This window comes from Cyanistes caeruleus, chromosome 33 (genome assembly GCF_971803275.1).
Source record: "Cyanistes caeruleus chromosome 33, bCyaCae1.hap1.1, whole genome shotgun sequence".
NCBI lineage: Eukaryota > Metazoa > Chordata > Aves > Passeriformes > Paridae > Cyanistes > Cyanistes caeruleus.
This window is the reverse complement of record NC_141734.1, coordinates 1,843,040-1,860,944: the sequence shown is the minus strand read 5'-3', so window position 1 is coordinate 1,860,944 and position 17,905 is coordinate 1,843,040. Positions and strand designations below refer to the sequence as shown.

At 50.6% G+C, this 17,905-nt stretch overlaps 3 protein-coding genes across 3 annotated transcripts; 2 read left to right on the top strand and 1 right to left on the bottom strand.

Moving 5' to 3' along the window:
• Window positions 1-22: 22 nt before the first annotated feature.
• POLR1H (RNA polymerase I subunit H) lies at window positions 23-8,216 on the top strand. Its single transcript, XM_086870823.1, has 5 exons — window positions 23-86; window positions 1,645-1,776; window positions 4,545-4,642; window positions 6,698-6,807; window positions 8,139-8,216. Exons 2-5 carry the CDS (start codon window positions 1,647-1,649, stop codon window positions 8,161-8,163), a joined length of 363 nt encoding a protein of 120 aa, XP_086726949.1. The 5' UTR covers window positions 23-86; window positions 1,645-1,646; the 3' UTR covers window positions 8,164-8,216.
• A 419-nt stretch (window positions 8,217-8,635) lies between these two features.
• PPP1R11 (protein phosphatase 1 regulatory inhibitor subunit 11) lies at window positions 8,636-14,020 on the top strand. The gene is made up of 3 exons (XM_086870800.1): window positions 8,636-9,284; window positions 9,960-10,068; window positions 11,587-14,020. The coding sequence occupies exons 1-3, from the start codon at window positions 8,700-8,702 to the stop codon at window positions 11,889-11,891; spliced, it is 999 nt and encodes a 332-aa protein (XP_086726926.1). The 5' UTR covers window positions 8,636-8,699; the 3' UTR covers window positions 11,892-14,020.
• A 1,654-nt stretch (window positions 14,021-15,674) lies between these two features.
• LOC147647831 (uncharacterized) lies at window positions 15,675-17,721 on the bottom strand. Its single transcript, XM_086870678.1, has one exon. It carries the CDS (start codon window positions 17,091-17,093, stop codon window positions 15,675-15,677), a length of 1,419 nt encoding a protein of 472 aa, XP_086726804.1. The 5' UTR covers window positions 17,094-17,721.
• Between the last annotated feature and the right edge of the window lie 184 nt (window positions 17,722-17,905).

Below are 17,905 nucleotides of genomic sequence, written 5' to 3'. Positions count from 1 at the left end.
GCGATCTGAGGGGAGCGGATGTGACGTAAGGGAAGGGGCGGGGCTTGTGGAGTTTCCCGCGCGCGCTGAGGTGGCTCCGGGAGGAGGTGGGGGAGGGGCGGATTTGGGGGATTTTTGGCGGGATTTCGGGGATTTTTGGGAATTTCTGAGGGGATTTTGGGAATTTTGGGGGGTGAGGGGAAAGGGGGGGGTGGGGAAAGTTGGGAGGGGACGATTTTGGGGGGAATTCCGGGTAAATTTGGGTTTTTGGGGGGGGATTTGGGGGTTTTTTGCGGGATAAATTCGGGTTTTGTGAGGGGGAATTCGGGGTTTTGTGAGGGGAAAAATTGGGATTTTTCTGAGGGAATTTTGGGGTTTTTTTGGGGGTAAATTTGGATTTTTTGGGAGGACGTTTTGGGGTTTTTTTCCGAGGGAATTTTGGGGTAAATTTGGGATTTTTTTGTGGGGTAAAATCGGGATTTTTGGAAGGAAATTTGGATTTTTTTGGGGGAGAATTTGGGGTTTTGTGAGGGGAAAAATTGGGATTTTTCTGAGGGAATGTTGGGGTTTTTTTGGGGGTAAATTTGGGAATTTTTTGTGGGGTAAAATCGGGATTTTTGGAGGGAAATTTGGGGTTTTTTGGAGGAAATTTTGAGGGGTTTTAGGGGGAATTTCTGGGGGTTTTTTGGGGGGTAAAATTGGGATTTTAGGGGGGAAATTTTGGGGGGGAAATTTTGGTTTTTTGGGATAAATTTGGGGGTTTTGTGTGGGTAAATTTGAGGTTTTTTTGGGGGTAAAATTGGGGTTATTTGTGGATAAATTGGGGTTTTTTGGGGGGGATAAATTTGGGTTTTAAATCCGTAAATTTGTGATTATTTGGGGATTTTTTTGTGGGTAAATTTTTGGGTTTTTTGGGGTAAATTTGGGGGGTTTTTGGGAGATAAATTTACATTTTAAAAGGGTAAATTTGGGTTTATTTGTGGATAAATTTGGGGGTTTTTTGGGAAATAAATTTGGATTTTAAAGGGGTAAATTTGGGGTTTTTTTGAGGGATAAATTTGGGTTTATTTGTGGATAAATTTGGGGCTTTTTAGGGGGATAAATTTGGATTTTAAAAGGGTAAATTTGGGGTTTTTTGGGGATTTTTTTATAGGTAAATTTTTGGGGTTTTTGGGGTAAATTTGGGGTTTTTTGGGGGGATAAATTTCAGTTTATTTGTGGATAAATTTGGGGCTTTTTTGGGAGATAAATTTTGATTTTAAAAGGGTAAATTTGGGGTTCTTTGGGAGATAAATTTGAATTTTAAAGGGGTAAATTTGGGGTTTTTTGGGGATAAATTTCAGTTTATTTGTTGATAAATTTGGGGTTTTTTGGGAGATAAATTTGGATTTTAAAAGGATAAATTTGGGGTTTTTGGGGGTAAATTTGGGGTTTTTTTGGGGGATAAATTTGGGTTTATTTGTGGATAAATTTGGGGCTTTTTAGGGGGATAAATTTGAATTTTAAAGGGGTAAATTTGGGGTTTTTTTGGGATATAAATTTGGATTTTAAAAGGATAAATTTTTAATTTTGTTTTTTTTTCTGTATAAACTCCTGGGGGTTTTTTTGGAGGGGATTTTGGGGGGGTCTGGGACCCCTCCCCTGACCCTTCCCCCCTCCCCCCAGCCATGGAATTCCCCCAGTCCCGCTTCCAATCCCGGCTGGAATTCTGCCCCGAGTGCGGCTCCGTCCTGCCCCGGCCCGGCGCCCCCGGCTGCGTTCGCTGCCCCCGCTGCCACTTCAGCATCCAGTGCTCAGGTTTGGGGCAAAAAAACCCAAAATCCCCAAAAAATCCCATTGAAATTAAAAAAAAATCCATTGAAATCCCATTGAAATCCAAAAAATCCCATTGAAATCCAAAAAAATCCCATTGAAATCAAAAAATCCCACTAAAATCCCATTTAAATCAAAAAATCCCATTGAAATCCCATTTAAATAAAAAAAAATCCCATTGAAATCCCATTTAAATCCAAAGAAATCCCATTTAAATCAAAAAAATCCCATTTAAATCAAAAAATCCTATGTAAATCCCATTGAAATAAAAAAAAATCCCATTGAAATCCCATTGAAACCCAAAAAAAACCCATTTAAATCCCCCAAATCCCAAAAAATTCCCATTGAAATCCAAAAATTCCCCTGGAAATCCTTCCCCGGCTGCCCCCACTGCCACTTCAGCATCCAGTGCTCAGGTTTGGGGCAAAAAACCCCGAAAAAACCCAAAATCCCCGAGGAAAACTAAAAAAATCCCATTAAAATCCCATTGAAATCCAAAAAATCCCATTAAAATTCCATTGAAATCCAAAAAATCCCATTAAAATTCCGTTGAAATCCAAAAAATCCCACTAAAATTCCATTTAAATCCAAAAAAATCCCATTTAAATAAAAAAAAAAATCCATTGAAATCCCATTTAAATCAAAAAATCCCATTAAAATCCCATTGAAATCCAAAAATTCCCATCTAAATCAAAAAAAATCCCATTTAAATCAAAAAATCCCATTGAAATCCAAAAAAATCCCATTTAAATCCCCCAAATCCCAAAAAATTCCCATTGAAATCCAAAAATTCCCATGGAAATCCCATTTAAATCAAAAAATCCCATTAAAATCCCATTTAAATAAAAAAGAATCCCATTAAAATCCAAAAAATCCCATTTAAATCCAAAGAAATCCAATTGAAATCCAAAAAATCCCATTAAAATCCCATTTAAATCAAAAAATCCCATTGAAATCCCATTGAAATCCAAAAAAATCCCATTAAATCCCATTTAAATCCAAAAAAATCACATTTAAATTAAAAAAAATCCCATTGAAATCCAAAGAAATCCCATTTAAATTAAAAAAAAATCCATTGAAATCCCATTGAAATCAAAAAATCCCATTAAAATCCCATTTAAATAAAAAAAAATCCCATTAAAATCCAAAAAATCCCATTGAAATCCCATTGAAATCCCATTTAAATCCCATTGAAATCCCATTGAAATCCCATTGAAATCCCATTTAAATCCCATTGAAATCCCATTTAAATCCAAAAATCCCATTGAAATCCCATTGAAATCCAAAAAAATCCCATTAAAATAAAAAAAATCCCATCAAAACCCCATAAAAATCCACAAATCCTAAAAGAAATTCCCTTTTTTCCCCAAAATTCCCATTTATCCCCCAGAATTCCTGAATTTTCTCCATTTTCCCCCAAAAATTCCCATTTTTCCTCCCAAAATCCCCATTTTGCCCCCTAAAATTCCCTTTTTTCCCCATTTCCCCCCAGAATTCCCATTTTTTCCCCATTTTATTCCCCAAAATTCCCGTTTTCCCCCCAAAAATTCCCATTTTTCCCCAAAATTCCCATTTTGCCCCCAAAATTCCCATTTTTCCACCGAAATTCCCTTTTTTTCCCCAAAAATTCCCATTTTTAACACATTTCATTCCCCAAAATCCCCATTTTCTCCCCTAAAATTCCCCTTTTTTCCCGAAATTCCCCTTTTTTCCCCCAAAATCCCCATTTTTCCCCAAAAAATTCCCGTTTTTCCCCCGAAATTCCCATTTTTTCCCCAAAAATTCCCATTTTTCCCCCAAAAATTCCCATTTTATTCCCCAAAATTCCCCATTTTTCCCCCGAAATTCCCATTTTTTCCCCAAAATTCCCGTTTTCCCCCCTAAAATTCCATTTTTTTCCCCCAGAATTCCCGTTTTCCCCCCAAAATTCCCGTTTTTCCCCCAAAATCCCCATTTTTTCCCCCAAAATTCCCATTTTCCCCCAAAAAATTCCCATTTTATTCCCCAAAATTCCCATTTTCCTCCCAAAATTCCCATTTTTCCCCTAAAATCTCCATTTTCCCCCCTAAAATTCCCGTTTTTTCCCCCGAATTCCCCATTTTTCCTCCCAAAATCCCCATTTTCCCCCTAAAATTCCCATTTTTCCTCCCAAAATCCCCATTTTCCCCCTAAAATTCCCTTTTTTCCCATTTCCCCCCCCAAAATTCTCATTTTCCCCCCAAAAATTCCCATTTTTCCACCAAAATTCCCTTTTTTTCCCCAAAAAATCCCCATTTTTCCTCCCAAAATTCCCCATTTTCCCCCAAAATCCCCATTTTCCCCCCAAAATTTCCCATTTTTCCCCCAAAATTCCGGTTTTTTCCCCAAATTCCCGTTTTTCCCCCAAAATCCCCATTTTCCCCCCTAAAATTCCCATTTTTCCCCCATTTTATTTCCCAAAATTCCCATTTTTCCTCCCAAAATCCCCAATTTTCCCCCCTAAAATTCCCGTTTTTCCCCAAAAATTCACATTTTTTCCCCAAAAATTCCCATTTTTCCCCCATTTTATTCCCCAAAAATCCCCATTTTTTCCCCCAAAATTCCCCATTTTCCCCCCCAAAATTCCCATTTTTTCCCCAGAAATTCACATTTTTTCCCCAAAAATTCACATTTTTTCCCCATTTTATTCCCCAAAATCCCCATTTTCCCCCCCAAAATCCCCCTTTTTCCCCCCAAATTCCGGTTTTTTCCCCAAATTCCCGTTTTTCCCCCAGATTTCGAGGGCAGCACCGTCCGGACTTTTCTGGAATTCGGCTCGGGCGGGGCCGGGGGGGGGAGGGGCGCGGCCGCCGCCCCCCAGGGGGGCCCCACGGTGAGGGGGGGGAGGGGAGGGGAGGGGCCCCCAATTCCCAAAAAAAAAAAATCCCAAAAATTCCAAAGGATTTCGGGGTGGGGGAGGGGCAAAAAAAAAAAAAAACCCGGAATTTTGGGGGTGAAAAGTGGAAAATCGGGGAAATTTGGGGAGAAAATTTGGGAATTTTTGGGGGTTTTGGGGAATTTTTTTGGGGGAATTTTGGGAATTTTGGGGGGGATTTTGGGGGGGAATTTGGGAATTTTTTGGGGAATTTTGGGAGGAATTTTTTGGGGGGAATTTGGGAATTTTTGGGGGAATTTTTGGGAGGAATTTGGGAATTTTGGGGGGAATTTTGGGGGGATTTGGGAATTTTTGGGGGGGGAATTTTGGGAATTTTTGGGGGGATTTTTGGGGGGGATTTGGGAATTTTTGGGGGAATTTTTGGGAATTTTGGGAGGAATTTTTGGGGGGATTTTGGGGGGGAATTTGGAATTTTTGGGGGGGGAATTTGGGAAATTTTGGGGAATTTTAGGGGGGATTTTGGAATTTTTGGGGGGATTTTGGGGGGAATTTGGAATTTTTGGGGGGGGAATTTGGGAAATTTTGGGGAATTTTAGGGGGGATTTTGGAATTTTTGGGGGGATTTTGGGGGGATTTTCGGGAATTTTGGGGGGAATTTGGGAATTTTTGGGGGGATTTTTTAGGGGGGATTTGGGAATTTTTTGGGGAATTTTTGGGAATTTTGGGAGGAATTTTTGGGGGGATTTTGGGGGGGAATTTGGAAATTTTGGGGGGGATTTTTGGGGGGGGAATTTGGGAAATTTTGGGGGGATTTTTGGGAGGAATTTGGGAATTTTCGGGGGATTTTTTGGGGGGGAATTTGGGAATTTTGGAAAATTTTTTGGGGAATTTTTGGGAATTTTTGTGGGAATTTTTGGGGGGAATTTGGGAAATTTTGGGGGATTTTGGAAGGAAATTTGGGAATTTTTTAGGGGGATTTTTGGGGGGAATTTGGGAATTTTTGGGAGTTTTTGGGGGATAAAAAGTGTGAATTTTTGGGGCTGGAAAACAGGAATTTTTGGGGGATAGAAAATGGGAATTTTGGGGATTTAAAACTGGGAATTTTGGGATGAATTCCTGGGGATTTTGGGGAGAAATCCGGGGATTTTGGGGCTGGAATCCCAGGGAATTTTGGGGTTAAATCCGGGGATTTTGGGGATAAATCCCAGGGAATTTTGGGGATAAATCCGAGGATTTTGGGGATAACTCTGGGGATTTTGGGGCTGGAATCCCAGGGGATTTTTGGGATTAATCCCATGGATTTTGGGGGATAATTCCGGGGATTCTGGGGATAAGTCCCAGGATTTTTGGGGATAATTCCGGGGATTTTGGGGCAGGTGGAGCGGCGCTGTCCCCGCTGTGGGAATGAGGGGATTTTGGGGATAATTCTGGGGATTTTGGGGCAGGTGGAGCGGCGCTGTCCCCGCTGCGGGAACGAGGGGATTTTGGGGTTAAATCCCGAGGATTTTTTGGGATAAATCCTGAGGATTTTGGGGATAATTCCCGGGATTTTGGGGTTAAATCCCGGGATTTTGGGGCAGGTGGAGCGGCGCTGTTCCCGCTGTGGGAACGAGGGGATTTTGGGATGAATCCCGAGGATTTTTGGGGATAATTCCGGGGATTTTGGGGCAGGTGGAGCGGCGCTGTCCCCGCTGCGGGAACAAGGGGATTTTGGGGATAATTCCCGGGATTTTGGGGTTAAATCCCGGGATTTTGGGGCAGGTGGAGCGGCGCTGTTCCCGCTGTGGGAACGAGGGGATTTTGGGGTTAAATCCCGGGATTTTGGGGTTAAATCCTGGGATTTTGGGGATAATTCCCGGGATTTTGGGGATAATTCCGGGGATTTTGGGGCAGGTGGAGCGGCGCTGTCCCCGCTGCGGGAACGAGGGGATTTTGGGGTTAAATCCCGGGATTTTGGGGCAGGTGGAGCGGCGCTGTTCCCGCTGTGGGAACGAGGGGATTTTGGGGTTAAATCCCGGGATTTTGGGGATAATTCTGGGGATTTTGGGGCAGGTGGAGCGGCGCTGTCCCCGCTGTGGGAACGAGGGGATGAGTTACCACACGCGTCAGATGCGCTCGGCCGACGAGGGCCAGACGGTGTTCTACAGCTGCCCCCGCTGCGGGTGAGAGCTCAAAAACACCCAAAAACACCCAAAAACTACCTAAAAACTGACCCCAAAAACACCCCAAAAACACCCAAAAAGTACCCAGAAACTACCCAAAAACTGACCCCAAAAACACCCGAAAACTACCTAAAAACTGAGCCCAAAACTGACCCAAAAACACCCAAAAACTGACCCAAAACTGACACAAAACTGACCCAAAAAACACCCAAAAACTGACACAAAAACACCCAAAACTGACCCAAAAACACCCCAAAAACACCCAAAAAGTACCCAGAAACTACCCAAAAACTGACCCCAAAAACACCCCAAAACTGACACAAAAACTGACCCAAAAAACACCCAAAAACTGACCCAAAACTGACCCCAAACTGAGCCAAAAAACACCCAAAAACTGACACAAAAACACCCAAAAACTGAGCCCAAAAACACCCGAAAACTACCTAAAAACTGAGCCCAAAACTGACCCAAAAACACCCAAAAACTGACCCAAAAACTGACACAAAACTGACACAAAACTGACCCAAAAAACACCCAAAAACTGACACAAAAACACCCAAAAACTGACCCAAAACTGACCCCAAAAACATCAAAAAACTGACCCAAAACTGACCCCAGAACTGACCCAAAACTGACCCAAAAACTGACCCAAAACTGACACAAAAAATAACCCAAAAACTACCCAAAAAACACCCAAAAACTGACCCAAAACTGACCCCAAAAACATCCAAAAACTGACCCAAAACTGACCCCAAACTGAGCCAAGAAACACCCAAAAACTGACACAAAAACACCCAAAACTGACCCAAAACTGACCCAAAAAACACCCAAAAACTGACACAAAACTGACCCAAAAAACACCCAAAACTGACACAAAACTGACCCAAAAAACACCCAAAACTGACACAAAACTGACCCAAAAAACACCCAAAACTGACCCCAAAACTGACCCAAAACTGACTTAAAACTGACCCAAAAACACCCAAAAAAACTCCCAAAAAACACCCAAAAAATGACCCAAAAAATACCCAAAAAATGACCCAAAACTGACCAAAATTATCCCCAAAACAACCCCTAAAAAACCCAAAATCGTCCCAAAACTGACCCAAAAAAACCCTCAAATTCCTCCAAATTTTCCAACAAAAACAACCCCAAAATCCCCCAAATTAACCCCAAATTATCCCCAAATTAATTCCCAAAATTACCCCTAAAAGCCCCAAATTTTCCCCAAAATCCCCCAAATTTTCCCGCCAAAATCTCCAAATTTCCCGCCAAAAATCCCCAAATTTCCCGCCAAAATCCCCAAATTTCCCGCCTTTTTTTCCCCGCAGGTTTCAGGAGAAGGAAGATTCCTGAAAAATTCCCGATTTTTGGGCTCTTTCCGAGGAATAAAAGCGACCCCCGCTGGATCCGGGCTCGGTTTCGATTTTTGGGACCCCAAAAACCCCCAAAATCTCCCCAAAATCCCCCCCAAAATTCCCTAAAAATCCCCAAAAAATCCCAAAAATTTCCCCCAAAATTCCCTAAAAATCGCAAAAAAAAATCCCAAAAATTTCCCCCAAAAATTCCCTAAAAATCCCCAAAATTCCCCCCAAAAATTCCCTAAAAATCCCCCCAAAATTCCCCCCAAAATTTCCCAAAAATGCCCCCCAAAAATCCCCAAAAAGTCTCAAAAATTCCCCCCAAAAACCCCAAAAAAATCCCCCCCAAAATTCCCAAAATTTCCCTGAAATTCCTCCCAAAAATTCCCTCAAAATCCCCAAAAAAATCCCCCCCAAAAAAACCCCAAAAACTCCCCAAAAATCCCCCAAAAATTCCCTAAAATTCCTCTCAAAAATCCCCCCAAAAAAATTCCCAAAAAATCCCCAAAATCCCCCCAAAATTTCCCAAAAATGTCCCCCAAAAATCCCCAAAAAGTCTCAAAAATTCCCCCCAAAAACCCAAAAAAAATCCCCCCAAAAATTCCCAAAATTTCCCTGAAATTCCTCCCAAAAATTCCCTCAAAATCCCCCAAAAAAACCCCAAAATCCCCCAAAAATTCCCTAAAATTCCTCTCAAAAATCCCCCCCAAAAATTCCAAAAAAATCCCCAAAATCCTCCCAAAAAATCCCCCTCAAAACGCCCTCAACAAACCCCGCCTTGAATTGTCCCTCTCGCCGCCCCGTCCTTTACCCATAACCCCCCTCTCCGTACGGCGGAAGTGCCTCCCTCAGGGGGGGCCGCATTCGCTGCCGCACTCACCGGAAGCGGCGCCGAACCGGAAGTGGAGGCGAAATTTCCGCCGTTCCCACCGGGAGCGGCGGCGGGAGCGGCCCGGCCCTTCCCAGTTCCGGCCCCTCCCCCGCCCCGGTAACGGCCGCCGGTACCGGGAGAGCCCCGGGAGAGGCCCCGGGAGAGGCCCCGGGGGGATGGCGGAGGCCGCGGACAGCGGCGGCTGCGGCACCGCCACCGTCACCGAGAGCGGAACGGCCGAACCGGTGAGAGGGGGGAGGGGGGGAACCGGGAATTGGGGATACCGGGAATACCGGGAATACCGGGAATTGGGGATATTGGGGATACTGGGAATTTGGGGATTTGGGAATTGGGAATGGGATTTGGGAATTTGGGAATTTGGGGACAGGGAATGGGAATTTGGGGATTTGGATACTGGGAATGGGAATTTGGGGTAGTGGGAGGGGATTTTGGGGACTGGGAATGGGAATGTGACCCCTGAGTGACCCCAGAGTGACCCCTGGGGACACAGAGTGACCATTCCCAGTCCCTTGGTGACCCTGAGTGACCCCAGAGTGACCCCGAGTGACCCCAATGAGCTCTGAGTGACCCTAAGTGATCCCAAGTGACCCCTGACTGACCCTGAGTGACCCCTGGGGACACAGAGTGACCCTGAGTGACCCTAAGTGACCCCTGAATGACCCTGAGTGACCCTAAGTGACCCCTGAGTGACCCCAAGTGACCCTGAGTGACCCCCGGGGGACCCCTGAGGGACCCCTGAGGGACCCCACTGACCCCGAGTGACCCCAATGAGCTCTGAGTGACCCTGAGTGACCCCGAGTGACCCCAATGAGCTCTGAATGACCCCGAGTGACCCCGAGTGACCCCTGAGTGACCCTGAGTGACCCTGAGTGACCCCGAGTGACCCCGAGTGACCGCAGGAGCAGCGCAGTCTGACGCTGAAGCTGAGGAAGAGGAAGCCGGATAAAAAAGTCGAGTGGTCGAGCGACACGGTGGACAACGAGCACCTGGGCCGGCGTTCCTCCAAGTGTGAGCCCCAAATCCGCCCCAAATCGCCCCAAAACGGCCCCAAAATCACCCCAAAATCACCCCAAAACTGTGCCCAAAATGGCCCCAAAATCACCCCAAAATCACCCCAAAACTGTGCCCAAAATGGCCCCAAAATCACCCCAAAATCACCCCAAAACTGTGCCCAAAATGGCCCCAAAATCACCCCAAAACTGTGCCCAAAATGGCCCCAAAATATCCCAAAATCAACCCAAAATATCCCAAAATCCCCCCAAAACTGTGCCCAAAATCACCCCAAAATCACCCCAAAACTGTGCCCAAAATCACCCCAAAATATCCCAAAATCAACCCAAAATATCCCAAAATCCCCCCAAAACTGTGCCCGAAATAAGTCCAAAATTACCCCAAAAATGGCCCCAAAATAACCCCAAATCTCCCTGAAATCACCCCAAAACTGTGCCCAAAACAACCCCCGAAAAAGCCCCAAAACAGCCTCAAATCACCCCAAAATCACCCCAAAACTGTGCCCAAACCCCCCCAGGACCCCCCAAAACCCCTTCAGGACCCCCCAAACCTCCCTAAACCCCCTGGGGACCCCCCAAACTCTCCCCAAAACTCCCTCAGGACCCCCCAAACTCCCCCAGGACCCCCCAAAACTCCCTCAGGACCCCCCAAACCCCTCAGGGACCCCCCAAACTCCCCCCAGACCCCTTCAGGACCCCCCAAACTCCCCCAAAATCCCTCCAGGACCCCCCAAAACTCCCTCAGGACCCCCCAAACTCCCCCAAAATCCCTTCAGGAGCCCCCAAACTCTCCCCAAAATCTCTTCAAGACCCCCCAAACTCCCCCAAACTCCCCCAGGACCCCCCAAACTCTCCCCAAAATCCCTTCAGGACCCCCCAAACTCCCCCAGGACCCCCCAAAACTCCCTCAGGATCCCCCAAACCCCTCGGGGACCCCCCAAACCCCTTCAGGACCCCCCAAACCCCTTTGGGACCCCCCCCCAAACCTCCCTAAACCCTCTGGGGACCCCCCAAACTCTCCCCAAAATCCCTTCAGGACCCCCCAAACTCCCCCAGGACCCCCCAAAATTCCCTCAGGACCCCCCAAACTCTCCCCAAAACCCCTTCAGGACCCCCCAAAATCCCCTCAGGACCCCCCAAACCCCTCGGGGACCCCCCAAACTCCCCCAGGATCCCCTAAACTCCCTCAGGACCCCCCAAACTCTCCCCCAAAATCCCTTCAGGACCCCCCAAAACTCCCTCAGGACCCCCCCAAACTCCCCCAGGACCCCCCAAACTCCCCCAAAATCTCTTCAAGACCCCACAAACTCCCCCAAAATCCCTTCAGGACCCCCCAAACTCCCCCAGGACCCCCCAAAATCCCTTCAGGACCCCCCAAATCCCTTCAGGACCCCCCAAACTCCCCTGAAACCCCTTCAGGACCCCCCAAACCCCTCGGGGCCCCCCAAATCCCTTCAGGACCCCCCAAACCCCTCGGGGCCCCCCCCAAACGCCCCCCCTGTCGCCCCCTCCCCAGGCTGCTGCATCTACGAGAAGCCGCGGGCGTTCGGCGAGAGCTCCTCGGAGAGCTCGGAGGAGGAGGAGGAGGAGGAGGAGGAGGAGGAGGAGGAGGAAGGCTCGGGGGGCGGGGGAGGGGCGGGGGGAGGGGGAGGGGCGCGGCGGGGGGTGGGGGAGGGGCCCTGCGGGCACCTTCACTGCGTGCGGGGCCACAAACGGGGCCGGGGGCGGCGGGGGGAGGGGAAAGGGGGGGAGGGGGAGGGGGAGGGGGGGGACCCCCAAAATGTGACCCCCGCCCCTCCCCCCACCGCCATGGAGCACTGAGGGGGAGGGGCTGGGACCCCCCCTCCCCTCCCCTCCCCCACCACACACACACACAAACCCCGGCCCCTCCCCCCACACCGCGCGCGCCCCTCCCCCTCCCCCCCCCCCCCCCCATCGGGAATTCCTGGGGGGAGGGGCGGGGATTCAGGGGGGAAATTCCGGGATTTTACCCCAAAATTCCGGGGTTTTACCCCAAATTCCGGGGTTTTAGCCCCAAAATTCCGGGATTTTGACCCCAAATTCCAGGATTTGACCCCAAATTCCAGGGTTTTGACCCCAAATTCCGGGATTTTGACCCCAAAATTCCAGGGTTTTACCCCAAATTCCGGGGTTTTAGCCCCAAAATTCCGGGATTTTGACCCCAAATTCCAGGATTTGACCCCAAATTCCGGGGTTTTGACCCAAATTCCGGGATTTTGACCCAAATTCCAGGATTTGACCCCAAAATTCCAGGATTTGACCCAAAATTCCGGGATTTTGACCCCAAATTCCGGGATTTTGACCCAAATTCCGGGATTTTGACCCCAAAATTCCAGGGTTTGGCCCCAAATTCGGGGATTTTGGCCCAAATTTTGGGGTTTTAGGGGTGAAATTCTGGGGTTTGGGACCCAAATTCGAATATCTTGGCCCCAAATTCCAGGATTTTAGCCCAAAATTCCGGGATTTTACCCCAAATTCCAGGATTTTAGCCCCAAATTCGGGGATTTTGAACCAAATTTTGGGGTTTTAAGGGTGAAATTCCGGGATTTGGGCCCCAAATTCCAGGATTTTGCACCAAATTCGGGGATTTGGGCCCAAATTTTGAAGTTTTCGGGTGCCCAAATCCCCCCAAAATGACCCCAAAACGGTGCCCAAAAAATTCCAGAGTTTCAGCCCCAAATTCCGGAGTTTTAACCCCAAATTCCGGGTTTGGATCCAAATTTTGGAGTTTTAGGACCGAAATTCCGGGGTTTTATTGCCAAAATTCCAACGTTTCAGCCCCAAATTCCGGGATTTCACCTCAAAAATCCCCGGAGTTTTTGTCCCTCAAATTCTGGGATTTTAACCCAAAAAATTCCGGGGCTTTAATGCCAAAATCCCGGGAGTTTCAGCCCAAAAATCCCGGGGCTTTTCCTCAAATTCCCGGAGTTTTCTCATAAATTCCTGGGATTTTTCCCCAAAATCCCAGGATTTTCCCCAAAATTGTGGCGTTTTCCCCAAAATCCTGGAGTTTTTTCCCAAATTTTCCCCAAATTTCCCCAAAATCCCAAAGTTTTCCCCAAAATCCCAAAGTTTTCCCCCAAATCCTGGAGTTTCATCATAAATTCCCGGGATTTTTCCCCAAATTCCCTGAGTTTCAGCCCAAAATCCTGGTTTTTTCCCAAATTCCCAGGATTTCCCCCTAAATTCCCAATGTTTTCCCAAATTCCTGGGATTTTGCCCCAAAACCCCGGCGTTTTTTCCCAATTTTCCAGTTTTTTTCCCCAAATTCCCGGCTTTTCCCCAAATTCCCGGCGTTTTTCCCCAAAATCCAGGAATTTTCTCCCAAATTCCAGGGATTTTTCCTCAAATTTCCTGAGTTTCAGCCCAAAATTCCCGGTTTTTCCCCCAAATTCCCGGGGTTTTCCCCAAATTCCTGTTGTTTTCCTAAATTCCTGGGGTTTTCCCCAAAATCCCGGGAGTTTTTCCCCAAATTCCCGGGTTTTTTCCAAAATTCCCGGTTTTTTCCCCCAAAATCCCAGGACTTTCCCCCAAATTCCCAGGACTTTCCCCCAAAATCCCGGGATTTTCCCCCAAATTCACATTTTTTTTCCCAAATTCCTGGGATTTCCCCCCAAAATTCCCGGGTTTTTTCCCAAAAATCCCGCTTTTTTCCCAATTTCCCGGGTTTTTTTCCCAATTTCCCGGGTTTTTCCCCCAAATTCCCGGAATTTCAGCCCCTCCCCCCCCACCCCCACCCCCACCCCCCAAAAAAAAACTTTTCCCAAATTTCACTGGAATTCAATCCCCGCCCCTCCCCCACCCGCCCCTCCCCCATTCCCGCGCGGGGGGGGGTGGGGGGGGGGAGGGGGGGGAGGGGAGTTTTTTTGGGTGGGGGGAGGGGCGGGGTTTCCCCTCCCCCCACCCCAATTAAAGGCGAACCCCTGAGAGCCGCAGAGTGGGGGAGGGGCTTTATTGTGGGGGAGGGGCTTCACGGTGGGGGAGGGGCTTCACGGTGGGGGAGGGGCTTCACGGTGGGGGAGGGGCGGCGTCCCGGCGGGGTGGGGGAGGGGCGGCGTCCGCTCTCAGCTGCGCCCCGAGGCTGCGGAGAGAGGAAAAAAAAAAAAAAATAGAATAAAAATAAAAATTTTGGGGTGGGTGGGGGAGGGGAAAAAAAAAACCCAAAAATTTGGGGGGTGGGGGAGGCAAAAAAAAAAATAAAAAAAAAAATTTGGGGGTGGGGGAGGGGATAAAAAAAACCCCCCAAAAAATTTGGGGGGGTGGGGGAGGGGAAGGGTTAAAAAACAAAAAAAAAAAAACCAAAAAATTTGGGGGGGTGGGGGAGGGGAAAAAATAAAAGAAAAAAATTTGGGGGGTGGGGGAGGGAAAAAAAAAAACCCCAAAAAATTTTGGGGGTGGGGGAGGGGAAGGGTTAAAAAACAAAAAAAAAAAAAGGGAAATTTTTTGGGGGGTGGGGGAGGGGAAAAAAAAATCCCCCAAAAATATTTGGGGGGGTGGGGGAGGGGATAAAAAAACCAAAAATAAAATTTGGAGAGTGGGGGAGGGGAAAAAAAAGAAAAATAAAAATTTTGGGGCGGGTGGGGGACGGGAAAAAAAAAACCCAAAAATAAAATTTTTGGGGGTGGGGGAGGGGATTAAAAACCACCCTCCCCCCCCCCCCGGGAAATTTTTTTGGGGGGTGTGGGGGAGGGGCGGAGGCGACCAAAACAAAAGTGTCACCCCCCAAAAATGTCACCGGGCCGGGTGGGGGGAGGGGCGGGCGCGCAGGTGGCGCCGGCACGTGAGGGTGGGGGAGGGGCGGGAGGGTGGGGGAGGGGCGGATCCCCCCATAAAAAATAATGAGCCCCAAAAATTCCCACCCCTCCCCCCTCCCGGGGGGGGGGGGGTCTCCCGAAATTCTCAAATCCCGAAGTTTGCCCCCCAAAAAAACCTCAAAATTCCCCAAAAATCCCCCCCCAAATTTTCCCCAGAAACTCCCCCAAAATCCCCTCAAACCCCCCCAAAATTCCCCCAAAATTCCCCCAAATCCCCCCCAAATTTCGAAAATCTCCCCAAAATTCCCTAAAATCGCTCCCAAATCACCTCAAATCCCCAAAATCCCCTCAAACCCCCCCAAAATTCCCCCCCAAAATCCCCCCCAAATTTCGAAAATCCCCCCCAAAATCTCTCCCAAAATCCCGAAAATCTCCAAAAAAAATTCCCCAAATCTCCCCAAAATTCCCCCAAATCTCCAGAAAATTCCCCCAAATCTCCCAAACCCCCCTAAATCCCCTCCCCCCTCTCACCTGCCGCCCCTCCCCCACCCCCATAACCCCCCAAAATCGCCCCAAATCCCCCCCAAATTTCGAAAATCTCCCCAAAATTCCCCCAAATCTCCCGAAAATTCCCCAAAATCCCCCCCAAATCCCGAAAATCTCCCCAAAATTCCCCAAAATCTCCCGAAAATTCCCCCCAAATCCCCTCCCCCCCTCACCTGCCGCCCCTCCCCCACCCCCAAAACCCCCCCAAATCTCCCCAAAATTGCCCCAAATTCCCCAAATCTCCCCAAAATTCCCCAAAATCCCCCCAAATCCCCTCCCCCTCTCACCTGCCGCCCCTCCCCCTCCTCCGCCGCCCCTCCCCCACCCCCCCGGCTCCCCTCCCCCCGCTCCCCGCGAGCCTCCGGGCGATTCGGGCCTCGATGGCCAAAGGCACGGCCCGGTGAGCCCGGCCCGCCGGACAGCGCTGACCACACTGCGGACAGCGGCCGGACAGCGGCGGGAGGGGAGCCCGGGCGGCCGGAGCGGCCGGAGGGGTCACTGGAGCGGCCGGAGGGGTCACTCGAGTGGCCGGAGGGGTCACTCGAGTGGCCGGAGGGGTCACTGGAGCGGCCGGAGGGGTCACTCGAGTGGCCGGAGGGGTCACTGGAGCGGCCGGAGGGGTCACTCGAGTGGCCGGAGAGGTCACTGGAGCGGCCGGAGGGGTCACCGGAGCGGCCGGAGGGGTCACTCGAGCGGCCGGAGGGGTCACTGGAGCGGCCGGAGGGGTCACTCGAGCGGCCGGAGGGGTCACTGGAGCAGTTGGAGTGGTCAGTCGGACTGGAGCGGTCACTGGATTGGCCGGAGTGGTCACTCGAGGGGTCACTGGAGTGGTCAGTCGGACTGGAGTGGTCACTCCAGGGGTCACTGGAGTGGTCAGTCGGACTGGAGGGGTCACCCGAGTGGTCAGCGGGGCTGGAGTGGCCGGAGTGGTCACTCGAGGGGTCACTGGAGTGGTCGGAGTGGTCACTGGAGGGGTCGGCCAGGCTGGAGTGGTCACTCGAGGGGTCACTGGAGTGGTCGGAGTGGTCACTGGAGGGGTCGGCCAGGCTGGAGTGGTCACTCGAGGGGTCACTGGAGTGGTCAGCCGGGCGGTCAGAGTGGCTGGAGTGGTGTCTGGAGTGGTCAGTCTGTCCCGAGCGATGGTCAGTGTGTCCGGAGCAGTGTCCGGAGTGTCCCGAGCGATGGTCAGTCTGTCCTCAGCGCCGGTCAGTGTGTCCGGAGCGATGGTCAGTCTGTCCCGAGCGATGGTCAGTCTGTCCGGAGCAGTGTCCGGAGTGTCCCGAGCGATGGTCAGTCTGTCCCGAGCGATGGTCAGTCTGTCCGGAGCAGTGTCCGGAGTGTCCCGAGCGATGGTCAGTCTGTCCCGAGCGATGGTCAGTCTGTCCGCAGCGATGGTCAGTGTGTCCGGAGCGGTGTCTCGAGCAGCGGTCAGTCTGTCCGCAGTGGTCAGTGTGTCCGGAGCGGCGGTCAGTCTGTCCGGAGCGGTGTCCAGGGCAGCGGTCAGTGTGTCCGGAGTGTCCGGAGTGTCCGGAGTGTCCGGAGGAGTGTCCGGAGTGTCCGGAGCCAGGCAGTGGCCGCAGCAGCAGTGACCGCACGGCAGCCGCAGCGGCTCCCGCACGGGCTCCCCGCAGCCCGGACACGCCGCGGCCGCCAGGAGCAGAGCCAGGGGACCCCGGGACGGACGGACGGACACCGGAGACATCCCGGACACACGGACACACCGGGGACACACGGACACACCGACACCGGGGACACACGGACACGGACAGACAGGGACACACGGACACACCGACACCGGGGACACACGGACACACCGACACGCCGGGGACACACGGACACACCGATACCGGGGACACACGGACACCGACACCGGGGACACACGGACAGCGGGGACAGACGGACACCGACACCGGGGACAGACGGACACACCGACACCGGGGACAGACGGACACGGACACACAGGGGACAGACGGACACCGGGGACAGACCGACGGACACGGACAGGGGGACACGGGGACGGGGGGGGGGGACAGACGGACACACAGAGGGGAGAGAGGGACAGACGGACACCGGGGACAGACGGACACACAGAGGGGACAGAGGGGACAGGGACAGACAGACACACGGACAGAGGGGACAGACGGACAGAAGGGACAGAGGGGACAGAGGGGACAGACGGACACCGACAGAGAGGACACGGGGACAGACAGAGGGACACGGACAGCAGTGACAGAGGGACGGGGAGGACAGAGGGACTCGGGGACAGACGGACAGACGGAGAGACACCCGGACAGAGGGACAGGAGCGACAGGTGGCGGCGGGAGGGGACGGAACTGGGGCAGGGGGCGGGGCCTTTGGGGACAGGAGGTGACACCTTTGGGGACAGGAGCGGCACCTCTGGGATGGGCGGGGCCTTTGGGGACAGGTGGGGACGGAACTGGGGCAGGGGGCGGGGCCGAGGGGACAGGAGGTGGCACCGCTGGGGACAGGGATGGAGCCGGGACAGGAGGTGAC